This window comes from Lipotes vexillifer, unplaced genomic scaffold, assembly GCF_000442215.2.
Source record: "Lipotes vexillifer unplaced genomic scaffold, Lipotes_vexillifer_v1.1 scaffold426, whole genome shotgun sequence".
In the NCBI taxonomy this organism is placed as follows: Eukaryota; Metazoa; Chordata; class Mammalia; order Artiodactyla; family Lipotidae; genus Lipotes; species Lipotes vexillifer.
The window spans coordinates 2,319,860-2,333,603 of record NW_006779491.1 but is presented as its reverse complement, the minus strand read 5'-3'; the positions used below and the strand labels follow the sequence as shown (position 1 = coordinate 2,333,603).

Genomic DNA, 13,744 nt, shown 5'->3' with positions numbered 1-13,744 from the left:
CCCCCCCCTACCCCCCCCCCCTCCCCTGCCTATCCCTTCTCTCCAGTCCCTCCTATGATTCCCTCCTTCTCACTGTATTTGCCTCACTGTACATCCTCCACACCTCCCAACCCCTGGACCTGCCTTGGGTTGAGGGAGCCCATCCTGGGAAGGGGAGGATGAGGGGTCAGGGCAACTAGAATGGAAAGGGTTGAGAAGAGGGGAAGTCAGTGATCGGTCAGTCTCTTCCTCTGTTTGTGAAGTCACTGAAGGGCTGCCTGGCTGGTCCCCAGCTTTCTCCCTGGAGATCCCAGGCCTTCACAGCAGGAAGGAACCAGCATTGTTTATGACTGGCCAGAGCCTCTCCTGCTCCCTCCCCTCCCTGCCAAGACCTGGGTGGGGCCACCGGGCCTGGACTCCCCCTTTCGTAAGGCCATGCCAACAACATCTCTGGCCTTCTCAGCTCAGCTTACGACCATGTGCGCAAGACTCGAGTGGCCATCAAGAAAATCAGCCCCTTTGAGCATCAGACCTACTGCCAGCGTACGTTGCGAGAGATCCAGATCTTGCTGCGCTTCCGCCATGAGAACGTCATCGGCATCCGAGACATTCTGCGGGCACCCACCCTGGAAGCCATGAGGGATGTGTATCCTTCACCTTGGCCAGATGGCTGGCCCGGCACAGCCTCAGAGCTGGGCTGGGTGAATGTTGGCTTGTTTTCTGTTTCCTTCTTCCCTACCACCCTCCAAAACAAACCCAGTAAAAGAAACTTTCCAGCAGTAAAGAGGCCACAGAGTGTAAGAGGAGGACGGGGAGGCCTCAGATGAATCCTGGCCTGCTGCAGCCAGGCAGTATGGCCCTGGGCAAGTCTGTTCTCTGAGTTCTGCCTCAGTAGGGGGCTGGGCAAGATGGTCTCTATGGGAGCTTTGTCTTCTGACATCTGCAGTTCTCTGATGAGATCCAGCCTCTGCCCACAGTCAGTTTTGTTGTTTAACAGACGGTGATTCTTTCTCCTCTGGGTCCTCAGACTGGAAGGAAGGCAGGAAGGAAGAAAACTGCCCTTTTTGGAAGGGCTACTATGAGTCTGGTGCAGTGCAAGCCGAGTGCTTTGACATTTCTTATTCTAACTCCCAGCTGCCCTATGAGATGGGTCTCATCAGCTCCATTTCAAAGATGAGGCAACTGAGACTCAGAAAGCCTCAATAAAATCAAGTGCTTCTGTTGCTACCTCCTTCTCTCCCCCAAATGAGAACCTGTCCTCTCTCTGGGACTTCCTGCTCAGAGCCCCACCCCAATCCCCTGTGGACTTGTACCTTGCCCCCAGAGGGACAGCCTTGCCTTTGATGCCCTCCCCTCGTATTGCTTTCCTAGTTTGTTGTCCACTTCCTGCCTGGCTCAGTGAGCAGCTTATAACACCCATCACCTCTCCCCTGCCCCACCCACCCCAGCCAGTCCCAGTCCTCCACCCAAGAGTGAGGATTAGTATTGCACCGTTTGCAGCTTCCACCACAAACCGAGGGCAGGAAATCTCCACACTCACCCCCAGCTTGCCGTGTGACCTTAACCAGGTCACTGCATCGTGTCGGGCCTCCTCATCTTTAAAACAGCAGGGTTGGTCCAGGTGTTCTCAGAAGGCCCTTTGGAGGCTGATGCTGAAAGACAGCCCTAATTTAGTCTTCCAGAAACAAACCACATGACATTTATTTGTTTATTTATGTGTAGTCTTTTTATCTTAGAATATAAAAGGACATTTACTCCTCTGTCTTTGGATGTATGGCCAAGCACCCTGAGTAGCAGCGTGCAGTGGGGAGTTTCTCCTCATCGTCTTGTACAAACCATTCCCATAACGCAGGCATTTATTTTTAAGCAAACATTTACTGCATGCCAGATGGTGTTCATACATTATCTCATTTAACCTTCTCAAGAGCCATGCGGCTCAGGCTTTTATAACAGCAGTACTCGTTCATGTTTGCCGAGCACTTACAACATGCCAGGCACTGGGCTGGCTGCTCTACATGGGTCATCTCTCCGCTAATCTTCACAACCACTTTCTAAAGAACAATTTTTTCCCCTTACTTTACAGATGAGGAAATAGAGGTGCAGACAGGTTGTGGCCATAAAGCCAATGAGCAGGGCAGTGGGGATTCAGACACTGGCAGGTGAACTCCAGAATTACTGCTCTTAAATGGGACATTCTCCTGCTTCCCACAGTTTCTTAGCCCTTTTCTCCCAGTAGGGAAACTGAGGCCACAGAACTGAAGTGCTTTGGTCAGGGTCACTGGCTGAGATCCGGCAGAGGCCTTGAGCCCAACTGCTCAAGTATGGGCCTTGCCCAGCTCATGATATGAGTTGGCAGATCTGTTGAGTCCCAGGAGCATCAGCTGGAGGGATATGAAGCGTGTTCACCAAAGGCTCTTCTTCTTAACCAAGTGCCTCTCGCTGCCCCCATCTGGGGGGTCTCTGGCACCAACCTCAGCTACATTGTGCAAGACCTGATGGAGACAGACCTGTACAAGTTGCTTAAAAGCCAGCAGCTGAGCAACGACCACATCTGCTACTTCCTCTACCAAATCCTGCGGGGCCTCAAGTATATCCATTCTGCCAACGTGCTCCACCGGGATTTAAAGCCCTCCAACCTGCTCATCAACACCACCTGCGACCTTAAGGTCAGAGAGTTGAGGGCCAGTCTCCTCCTACCCCTGGGGTCTCAGGCTTGCAGGTGCCCAGTACACCCCCCCACCCCATAGGTAGGAGAGTATCGCAAGCAAAGGGAACAGCATGGGCAGAGACGCAGTGATATGATTACTTGGGCCCAGGAGGCCTTGAGCACCGAGCTCAGTAGCCTGGGTTGCATTCTAGATCTGTGATTTTGGTCTTGCCCGGATTGCCGATCCTGAGCACGACCACACTGGCTTTCTGACGGAATACGTGGCCACACGCTGGTACCGGGCCCCAGAGATCATGCTTAACTCCAAGGTAGGGGGGCCACCCACCCCTGAAGGGAAGGGGCTGTGTCCCACAAAGCCCTGGAGCTGCCTCTAAGCCAAGCAGTGATCCCCATGATGCAGGAAGTCTACCCCCAGGCCTTGTCACATTATTCTGGTCCTTGGGCTCCGGAAAGAAACTGTGGATTAGCTCCTCTGGGCCTCTGCCCTCTGCCTCCCTGGCTGGTGTTGAACCTAGGTCGGGGGTTGTGGGTAGGCGCAAACATCAGGGTTGGCTCAACAACAGGTTGAGGCTGGCCCAGGAGCCCACCACTTTCTCCTCCTCCCCAGGGCTACACCAAGTCCATCGACATCTGGTCTGTGGGCTGCATTCTGGCTGAGATGCTCTCCAACCGGCCCATCTTCCCGGGCAAGCACTACCTGGACCAGCTCAACCACATTCTGGGTGAGGGGGGACTGGTCAGCTGAGTGGGAGGGAGATTTCACTTATTGGAGGTAAGATTTCTTTAGGGTCAGGGTCAGTGAGTCTGTGGGAGTCAGGTCAGGAGGACGACCATGTGTGGGGCCCCTACAGCATTTCACAGTAGTTCACTGAGGTATAGATACTGTCCCCATTTGATAGATGGGAACAGTAAGGCTACATACACCCCATGCTTAGGAAATGCTAGGGCCTGGATTTGAACCTAGGGCTGCCTGAATCCAGACCCCTTGCTCTTCACCACCATAGTACTGGCTGGTGGCCTGGAGCAGGTTGGTGGAGCCTCTTGTTCCTGGTGCCTTCTGTTCTCAGAAGGGAGAGATTGCTCACCAAGTCACCTGCTTTACCTACAGGTATCCTGGGCTCCCCCTCCCAGGAGGACCTGAATTGTATCATCAACATGAAGGCCCGAAACTACCTACAGTCTCTACCCTCCAAGACCAAGGTGGCCTGGGCCAAGCTTTTTCCCAAGTCGGACCCCAAAGGTGAGAGAGACTTGGCTAGTGCGTGATAAAAACCGGGTGTAGAAGAAGGTACATGGGCCCAGTAGCTACCTGGGCCTCTGGACACAGAGAAGAAAAGCAATGCTTCTGGGAGCTCCTCTGACCTTCCCTTTGACCCCTGACACCTGTGCTTCCCTAGCTCTTGACCTGCTGGACCGGATGTTGACCTTTAACCCCAACAAACGGATCACAGTGGAAGAAGCACTGGCTCACCCCTACCTGGAACAGTACTACGACCCAACAGATGAGGTGGGCCAGCCACCAGCAGCAGGGCTGGCAGGTAGGTGGATGGGTGGGCATCCCTCAGTCCCTGTCCTGAGCCTCCCCATTGCTTTGCCACTCAGCCAGTGGCCGAGGAACCTTTCACCTTCGACATGGAGCTGGATGATCTACCCAAGGAGCGGCTGAAGGAGCTCATCTTCCAGGAGACAGCCCGTTTCCAGCCTGGGGTGCTGGAGGCCCCCTAACCTGGACAGATGCCTCTGCTCCCTGGGGCCTGGTGAGTGCTCCCCACCACCCACGCACAGATTCACCCTGAGACCAGGGTGCCTAGCATGCCTCCACGCAGTCACAAGCTTGCTCACGTCCGTGAGCCACATGTACGGTGGCAACAGAAGGACCAGAGCTTGCCTCAGCCACAGACCTGTGGTCGCCCAGCCCCACATGTCTCCCACCTGTCAACACCCTGCACACTCCAGCCCCAGGTCACTGAGGGCCCCCTCTCACCCATCTGAGGAACAGAGCCAGGCTTTGGCTCCCCCAGGATGGGCAGAGAGGCAGGTGGGGCAGTAATTGCTTTGGGAGGAGCCGGCAGCATCCGGCCTGACCCACATGCCAGGCTTTTTCACACCTGGTGTCCAGGTCAGCAGTTCCCATACCTTTGGGGGACCCGGCTGGGGCTACTGCCACCCACACTGCTCTCTGTCCCTCCTCTAGTTTCCTCTCTGTCTCTGGCCAGCTGTGACCTGCTAACAGCAAGGCAGACACACCTGGGTTCAAAGCCTGGCTCTGATACTCAGTAAGGGCTGTGTGATATTGTGCAAGACACCTCACCTTTCTGCAGCTCAGTTTCCTGGACACAGTCCTGATAATGAGAGCAAACACCTCCCGAGCACCAAGCATTGTTGTAAGAGATTTGCATGTATTAACTCACTTAGTCCTTATAGCAGTACCTTGAAATGGGTACTAATGTCATCCGCATTCACAGATAAGGAAACCCAGCCGCATCACACTCACCATAAGGCAGGAGTAGAGGCCAGGCTGTGAGGACGAAATGAGGGAAGTGGAGGTCGGGGCTCTGGCAGGTCTGCTCACGGGTGCTAATGGTTCCTTTCCTGCCTGCCTTTTTGTTTAGGCCCTGCCTCCTGCCTGCCCCTCCCCTGCCGGACTGTTAGAAAATGGACTCTGTGCCCAGCCCAGACCCCGACAGCCCAGGTCGAGGCAGAGGGCAGGCCTGGCCACCTCCCTTTGCTTTGCTCAGGCATCCTGCTTCAGGCAGGCCAACGCGCCCTCCCCCCTCACCTGAGGACCTGAGGGGCTCAGGTGGCCCCAAAGCAAATTCCCCTCTGCTGCTCTGCCACCATCTGCCCAGCTCTCCCAGTCTCTGGTAGTTCTGGAATTCAAGGGCTCTGGCTGCCCCGGGACCTACTGAGGGGCAGTGGGGGAGGGACACGGAGGACATTGAGTGGGGACTCAGGGCCAGCCCTGCCCCACTCAGCTCATTAAAACCCCACCCCGTTTTCCCTGAAGGAACATTCCTAAGACTCAAGGACTAGTGTCCCTGAGGAGCAGACCTAAACCCTCCCCCACAAAGCTGCCACATCTAACGTCCCTGCTGCTTCTGTGTGTGGGTGAACAGAAGTGGAGGCGGGGGCACCTGGAGAGCCCAGTGCCCCTGCCCACCCCGTGCCTGTATCTAATATATAAATATAGAGGTGTGTCTATGGATGGCCCTGGCTCTGTCTGTGTTCGCCGATGCCCTGACCGTAATCCTTGCTGCTTTGAGGACTGAGTCTCCAGCCCCGCTGCTTCCCACCTGTGGCTTTACCTGGAGCGGTGGCCTTTGGCTCCCCCGATGGCCAGGGTTGAGGCTGGAAGTGTAAGGAGTTCCAGACTCCTAGACGGAGTGGGGTCAATCTCCCCCTTAGTCACTGTTCTGTCCCTGCTCTAATGGCTTCCTGTCTTAACTGGCTGGGGGTGATTCTGGAGTGTCTCAGGGACACACTATACACCCCCGGCTTCTCTGGAAATGGTAAGGGGTGGCATGTTACGTACCCCGGGCGCACATACCAGTGGGAAGGGGGAGTGTTGTAGCAGAGCTGGTGGGGGGCGGGGGGGGGGGACTTGATTCCCCAGTGTGGCCACGGAGAGAGGGATTCTGGGGTGTGTGAAGGGCCTGGGGGTACGCGGGCCAGAGCTGCCTGGCCTCTACTCCTGCCTCTGCCCCAACCCCAGCTGAGCCCTGCAGTCTGGCCTCAGGCCAGAAGCAGGCTCAGCAGGTCCCAAGGGGTGTGGTGGCAGCCGGCGGTGGAGCCAGCCTACATCAGCCAGGCAGTCAGCGAGGCAACACAGTCCACCGGGAATGGCTTAGCTTGCGGCCGGGGGGGGGGGGGGGGGGGGACTTGATTCCCCAGTGTGGCCACGGAGAGAGGGATTCTGGGGTGTGTGAAGGGCCTGGGGGTACGCGGGCCAGAGCTGCCTGGCCTCTACTCCTGCCTCTGCCCCAACCCCAGCTGAGCCCTGCAGTCTGGCCTCAGGCCAGAAGCAGGCTCAGCAGGTCCCAAGGGGTGTGGTGGCAGCCGGCGGTGGAGCCAGCCTACATCAGCCAGGCAGTCAGCGAGGCAACACAGTCCACCGGGAATGGCTTAGCTTGCGGCAGCCAGAACCTGAAGAAGCAGCGTGGCCATGAGCCCTCTGCTGTACTACACCCTGCCCGCCCTGAGCAGCTATGTCATGCTCTCCATCTTCTTCCTGCGCCGACCTCGCCTGCTGCACACGCCGTGGGTTTCAGCCTTCTGTGCCCGCCTGGGGGCCCACCGGGGAGGTGAGCTGGGCTGGGGTAGACGGGGTGGGGGCTTCCGAGGATGGAGTGAGGATAGCAAGGCAGGTGCCAGGGTAGACAGCAGAGAGGGGTAGGTCCAAAGGGCAGGATGTTAAAGGAGGGCAGAGTTCGAGGTGGGCGGAGAGCCGGGTGGCAGGGCAGGATGTGGAACAGGGAAGAGGAGGCTGCTCAGCCCGGCCTGCCTGGGGTTGATGAGGCAGGGGGCGGGGCCAGGCCACAGGAACCCACCCTAGATGCCCCACACAGGATCTGGAGAGCGCCTGGAGAGCACCATGGAGGCCATGGAAAAGTGAGTCCACCTGCCTGGCCAAGCTGCCGGGTAAGGTTGTGCCAGCTGTACGAGGCATGACGCTAAGGGGTGCCGTTCACTTCCTGCTCGGGGTGACTGGAGCCCCCTGGAGTCATGCAGTGCACAGCCTGCACATCTGGCCAGAACTGCCTCATGTTCCCCTAAACGTCCCCACCGCCCTGCTGTCTGGCGCATCCCCCATCCCTCGGCCACTCACTGACCTTCGCTCCCATAGCGCCGTGGCCCAGAGAGCCGACTTCCTGGAGCTCGACTGCCAGCTGACTCGGGATGGCGTGGTGGTGGTGTCACACGACAAGAACCTGTCCCGCCAGTCAGGCGTGAATAGGGACGTGGGCAGCCTGGACTTTGAGGTGGGCCTTGCCCCAGCACCCCAACCGTGCCCAGAGAACCACCGTGCCTCCACGCGTGACTCCTGGTGACATGCTCCCTGCTCTCCCTATAGGAGCTGCCCCTCTACAAGGAAGAGCTGGAGGTTTACTTCTCGCCGGGTGAGCGTGTGGGCTGTCAGCGCCGGCCTGAGCCAGCTGGAGTGGGGTCACGGCCTCAACCTCCTGCCCTCTTTTCCCCTTTGGGACCCACGCCCTCCCCCCGGGCTTGCACCCCCCAACCCCAGCATCCTTCTCTGATCCTTCTTCCCACAACCCCTCAGGCCACTTTGCATGCGGGTCAGACAGGCGCATGGTGCGTCTGGAGGACGTGTTCCGGAGGTTCCCGCGGATGCCCATGAGCGTGGAGGTCAAAGAGCAAAATGAAGAGCTCATTCGCAAGGTGGTGCTGTGGGCAAGGGCGGGCGAGGGCCCAGGGCGGGGTGGAGGCCTGCCTCCCCATCACCTCCTCCTCCTCCCAGATAGCGGGCCTGGTGAGGCACTATGAACGCGATGGAATCACCATCTGGGCCTCGGAGAAGAGCTCGGTCATGAAGAAGTGCAAGGCCGCCGTGAGTCCCGTATCCCTCCCTGCGCCACCACCCCTCCCTGCGCCCACGCCCCTCCCTGCGCCACCGCCCCTCCCTGCGCCCAGCGCCCCTCCCTGGGCCCAGCGCCCCTCCCAAACGGGCTTAGGCCAGAGGGGCCTGGGGCTTCTGCAGGAGCCCTGAGCAGGGTCTCCAGGGCTGGGATTTGGAGAGCGGGGGAGATGGGGAAGGTGTGTGAGCACAGGCATGCCAGAGGGACAGGAGCGGGCTCTGGGCTTGGAACGCTGGGCCAAGATGTGGCTTTGATCCTGCAGGTAGAAGGGTTTCCTGAATGTTGAAAACTGTGCAGCCCAAGCCTCCTCTCTGCTTCCACAGGAGCAGACTGATCCCCTTTCTTACTTCCCCTTGGCTTCCAGAACCCTGAGATGCCCACCGCCTTCACAATAAGCCGAGGATTTTGGGTGCTGCTGCTCTATTACCTGGGGCTGCTGCCCTTCGTCTCGATCCCTGAGAGGTTCTTCATCTCTTTCCTGCCCACCATCATCAACAGGTACCTACAGGGTCCCCGTCTCCCTTCCTCATTCTCCCCCAGGCTTCTGTCCTCAAAAACACCCCCCTCGACCCTACACCGGAAACTAAAACAACATTGTTAATCAATTATGTTGCAATATAAAATTAAAAGTTTAAAAAAAACACAAAACACCCCCCACTTCAAACCCCCTTGTGCAGGGTCCTGTGTGGAGCAGGAGATCCAGTGTCCCCAGCTCCCTGGCTACCCTCAAGGATAATCTCCCATCCGGGGTCCTTTGAAGACAGTGGGCTCACCAAGCATTCATGAATACTAAGGGGGACACGAACCCCCTAAAATCCTATGCAAATGTGCGTTGATGTGGGTGGAGTTTTAGGACAAGGGTTCATTTGTTCATCTAGTCATCCAACAAAGAGTTATTGAATGCCTACTCTGTTTCAGGTGCACTTACACTAGTAAATAAGACCAATGTGGGTGGGGAGAGGTCCTTCATGAGCTTACCGTCTGGGTGGGAAGACAAATATTTATTAATTACAGCATCACTCTGATTCTCAAACAGAAAGGCAAGCATTTCCCTGCTTGGGGACAAGGCTTAACAAAGTAACAGCTGGGCAAAGTATCAGGAATTTGGATAATTCACCAGCTCTCAGGCTAGGACCCTCCCTTTGCCTTCTGAGACCTCCTCTGTGGCGGCCCCAGTGCTTTCTGCTCCCCTCTGTCGTCCTGAGGGAAGCTCCCAGCCAACCCCCATCATCCCTTGCCACAAAGAGATCATTATACTACAAACTTGGTGTATCTAACTTTTTATACAGGGTTTGCAAGGTGTTTTCACATCCTTTAGTTTATTTGAGCCTTACCTTGCAGCACCCTCGGGAGATAACAGGAATCATGACCCCCATGGAGAATCTGAGGCTCAGAGGTTCTGTAATTTGCCCAAGGTCACACAGCAGAGCCTGCCCTGGGACACTGTGAAAGCCTCTAAGGTCACCCCGGGACTTCCCTGGAGGTCCAGTGGTTAGGACTCCACTCTTCCACTGCAGGGGGCACGGGTTCAGTCCCTGGTCGGGGAACTAAGATGTCGCATGCCTCACAGCGCAGCCAAACAAAACAAAACAAAACAAAAAAAGACAATAACAACAACAACAAAAAATTCATCATTAAAAAAACATAAATAATGTCACTCTGGAGTGGAACAATTAGGGACAAGTAGCCAACCAAATAAAATGCTGTCTGGTCTCAGGAAGTTGGTCAGGCCTAACCAGGAGGACCTCCAGCTGCGTATACAGTTTGGGAATCAAGCTGGGTCCTGGCCCTGGCCCCACCATGGATTTGCTGTGTGACCTCGGGCAAGTCACTTTAGTTCTCCAAGACTCAGTTTCTTCTTCTATAAAACGGTGAGGGGAGGGGCACACCCTCAAAGCATGGAGTCAAGGATACCAGAGTAGGAAATCACTGAGCAATGGGTGACTTGTTCCTCTGGGCAGCCGCAAAGGTTCTTCTAGGGGGAGTGGGGTTATACGGGTTGGGGGGCGGTCACTACCACCCCCACCCCACCCCTGTGACAGAGAGAGACCCAAGGGGCTGACCACGACACCACCTCTCCACAGGACCTACTTCCCATTTTCATGCTCTGGGCTGAATCAGCTGGCGGCTGTGGTTTCCAAATGGTGAGGTGGGCGAGAAGTCTAGGAGGAGGGATCCCACAGAGACCCGCCCTTCTCCTTAGTCCCCTCTCATCACAGGCTTTGCTACCCCGCCCCCCACCAGGCTTATCATGAGGAAAAGTCTGATTCAACACCTGGAGCAGCGAGGGGTGCAGGTGAGCAAGTGGGTTGTTCACAGTGTGGGCCCAGCACGACACTCCAGTCACAGCTCTTTTATTAACTGGCTGGGTCACTTGGAAAGATCACCTTCTGAGTCTCAGTTTCTTCATCTGTAAAATGGGGATAATGATATATTTAACTCTTCTGGATATGTAGCCGATACTTAGTAAGGGCTTGATAAAGGCTAGCCGTTACGATAATGATGATGTATTGAACTGTCCTGATCCCTGATGAGGGGGGCTGGGAAGAGACCAGAAAAGGGGAAGACCAGCCCAGGCCACCCCCCTCCTCCAACCCACCAAGCATCAGCTCTGACCAGGTCATTTAATTAGCAAACCTCTGTTGGGAACTGACTGTGTTGAGAACACAGTTCCAGGCACTGTGGTCCCGGGGAAGGAGCAGGGAGCTTACCATGAGGGGCAGAGGAGGAGGAAAAGCAGGCATCGCAGGGGCAGCCAGTGGACAGAAAGGAAGAAGAGTGCTGTGGTCTGTGGGGTCAGAGAAGGCCTTCTAGAAGCAGTGAGGAGCCGGCTGTCAGGGAGGGGAAAGGGAGAGCATCTCAGCAGGAGGCTCAGCATGTGGGAAGGTCATGAGAAGCAAGAGGCCAGCAGAGGAACTGAGAGGGGTCCCACCAGGCTGCAGTCTGGAGGAAGTGGCACCAGGGGAGCTGGAGAAGGCAGGAGAGGCTGCGGCAGGCAGCCTGTGAACCTCAGTAAGGAACCTGGACTTCAGCCCAAAGGAGAGGGAAGCTTTTGAGGGCCTTAAGCAGGCGAGAGACCTGATTCAATTAAGCCTTGTCGAGTGAGGGTCACTCTGGCCACCACGTGGAGAAGGGATTGTGGGGGCCAGTGTGGAAGCAGAGTCTCACTAGGCGCCTGATGCTGCCACTGACAGGACTGAGGCTTAGGTGGCAGCAGTGGGGATGGATGGAAGGGTTAAGTCACAGACAGGCCGGACTCGGCCACTGATTGGATGTTGGGGTGAGCAAGGCATGGGGATGACATAGCTCTTTCAGGTCAGGCCTCCTGCTCCACGGTCTTCGCCGTAACACTGGGAGGATAGACCATCACTCTCATTTGTGAAATTAAGAAACTGAGAGGTCCATCCAGTGACTTAGCCCAGGGTGCAAATACCAGCTCAGCCTGCTTCAGTGCCCGCAGGAGAGGACTCAGAAGGCAGGGAAGATGTAGAGCAGCAGGATATGGGCAGGCTGGGAGGCAGGCTGGGAGGCAGGCTGGTAAACATTCCACTACCAGCTCTCCCAGGGGGAAAGAAACCCCTTGATTTGAACATTAGGTAATTTCCCTGCTGTATATACTCCCACCTTGGCCAATTTCAGGCTACCAACATGAATTCACAGAACAGAGTTGGGAAGAGATGTGTGGTGTGGTAGCACACCATTATATACTATTTCTGTCTTATACATTCGATAAATGTAGATAACCTCCAGAACATGGGTAACAGTAAAATGTGGTAAAATAATTAGGAAGTGATGAGTTTTGAGTATTTATTACCTTTGTTTTTAATATAATTTATTGAATTGTATGTTTATGTAATGTAATACTTAATAATGGCTGTATTTAATAACCAGTTTTCAAAATTCCTGAAAATGTGACAGTCAGCTCCAGCACAGCACTGCTGGGAGGTCTCCACAGAGGAGAGCTCCCAGCATCTGGATACAAGGGGAAGCGCTAGGCAAAGTTGTTGGGAAACTAGAAGCCCCTCCCTCCCCACTAGGTGGTATTTTGGTGCCTTAATGAAGAGTCAGATTTTGAAGTGGCCTTCCGCCTGGGGGCCACTGGCGTCATAACTGATTACCCAACAGCCCTGAGACGCTACCTGGACAACCATGGACCACCTGCTGTGGCCTCCTAACCCAGAGGTGCTCACCCTCTCCTCTATTTCTTTTCCCCAATAAATGTATTCTTTTCAGTCACGTCTTTGTGCTTGGGGAGTCGGGGAAGGTGTGAGGGGTTATATCCTAGAAGACTACAAAGATGGCAGCTTGTGGCAGAAGAGGCCAGCTGAGGGCCAGAGTCTGAGGCCCTAACCACCCTGACCCACTGGTTCTACCACATTCCAGACCCAGAGTAATGCCACACCCTGTGCCAACCTGGCCTCCACTCTCCTCAGGAATGTCCCTTGCAAGGCCCTCTGCCCCTTCAGAGCCACAGACAGTGGTTCCATTCTCCTGAGGACATTAAGAGCCCCAAGCACACAGCAAGAGACTTGCCTTGCCCCTGTGAGCCACATCACCTGGCTTCAGAGGATGGGCGTGGCTGGCCCATCTGCTACCTCAGCCATTCCAACCTTCCATTACCAGGTGTCCCATTCCAGAAGCTTCGCGAATTCCTCAACCCTCGTTAGCCCTACTACCTTCTTCATTTAATGAATCACATATTTCACAAAGAAGTTATTAACTATAGGCCAGGCTTGGGTACTGGGGCCAGTGCAGGGAACAAGACAAGCCTAGCATGGCAGGCACATGTTTAAATGGACATTGTCATTTTCAACCCAGTTCAGAGGTGAGAGGGAAAGACACCTAACCCAGCCTGGATGGGCAGGGCATCAGAGGAGACTGCCGGAAGGAGGTGATGCACAACAGTAGGAATTGGCTTGTTCTGAGGCTCTGGCTCCCAGGGTTCTAACACGGATGGATACCTTTAGCTCTTCCCATCCAAGAACCTGGCCCTGATGCTGTGGCAAGAACCATGGAATCGGGCCAAAGTGAGAATCTCAGCTTTACCTCGTATCAGCTGGATAAGCTTTGGAGAGCTGCTAGACCACTGTGGACCTCAGTTTCCCGGTAAAATGGGAACAATAGCAGAAGCTGCCTCCTACGATTGCTGTGGGGATTAAGGGAGTGGGGCGGTGGGTAAACGCAGATAATTATGACTATTATTTCCCGGGGTCGTGCGTCCAGACACCATCTCCTTCCTAACCCTACGTCAGGTCAGGTACCTCAGATTCTCGTCCCTTCGAGGACCGCGGGAGGAAAAGGGGGCTACCAGGCCCGGCCGTGGGGCCGGCCGCCTGGGTTTCGGGCCGCAGCCGCATTTCCGGGCCGGCCTGAGCCAGGAGCAGGGGGGAAGGGCAGCCCAGGCCTGCGCCGGGCGCTGTGTGACGCGCCCCCTCATTTGCATACTGCACGCCGATTGGCCACAGCGGCCGCCGGGACCAGAGCCTCTCCCCCTCCCCCTCCC

At 55.8% G+C, this 13,744-nt stretch overlaps 2 protein-coding genes across 2 annotated transcripts in view; both read left to right on the top strand.

Moving 5' to 3' along the window:
- Positions 1 to 5,854, top strand: part of MAPK3 (mitogen-activated protein kinase 3) — a 6,772-nt gene extending 918 nt beyond the window's left edge. Inside the window, exons 2-9 of the mRNA XM_007452780.1 lie at positions 443 to 625; positions 2,456 to 2,645; positions 2,839 to 2,955; positions 3,255 to 3,369; positions 3,756 to 3,887; positions 4,045 to 4,154; positions 4,250 to 4,404; positions 5,260 to 5,854. Of these exons, the coding sequence (XP_007452842.1) occupies positions 443 to 625; positions 2,456 to 2,645; positions 2,839 to 2,955; positions 3,255 to 3,369; positions 3,756 to 3,887; positions 4,045 to 4,154; positions 4,250 to 4,372 (970 nt within the window). The 3' untranslated portion in view covers positions 4,373 to 4,404; positions 5,260 to 5,854. The remainder of the gene's footprint in view (positions 1 to 442; positions 626 to 2,455; positions 2,646 to 2,838; positions 2,956 to 3,254; positions 3,370 to 3,755; positions 3,888 to 4,044; positions 4,155 to 4,249; positions 4,405 to 5,259) is intronic.
- Positions 5,855 to 6,796: 942 nt separating this feature from the next.
- On the top strand, positions 6,797 to 12,469 carry GDPD3 (glycerophosphodiester phosphodiesterase domain containing 3). The gene is made up of 10 exons (XM_007452779.1): positions 6,797 to 6,948; positions 7,213 to 7,255; positions 7,491 to 7,626; positions 7,719 to 7,764; positions 7,926 to 8,044; positions 8,124 to 8,213; positions 8,606 to 8,739; positions 10,326 to 10,385; positions 10,486 to 10,537; positions 12,279 to 12,469. The coding sequence occupies exons 1-10, from the start codon at positions 6,810 to 6,812 to the stop codon at positions 12,414 to 12,416; spliced, it is 957 nt and encodes a 318-aa protein (XP_007452841.1). The 5' UTR covers positions 6,797 to 6,809; the 3' UTR covers positions 12,417 to 12,469.
- Positions 12,470 to 13,744: the final 1,275 nt, after the last annotated feature.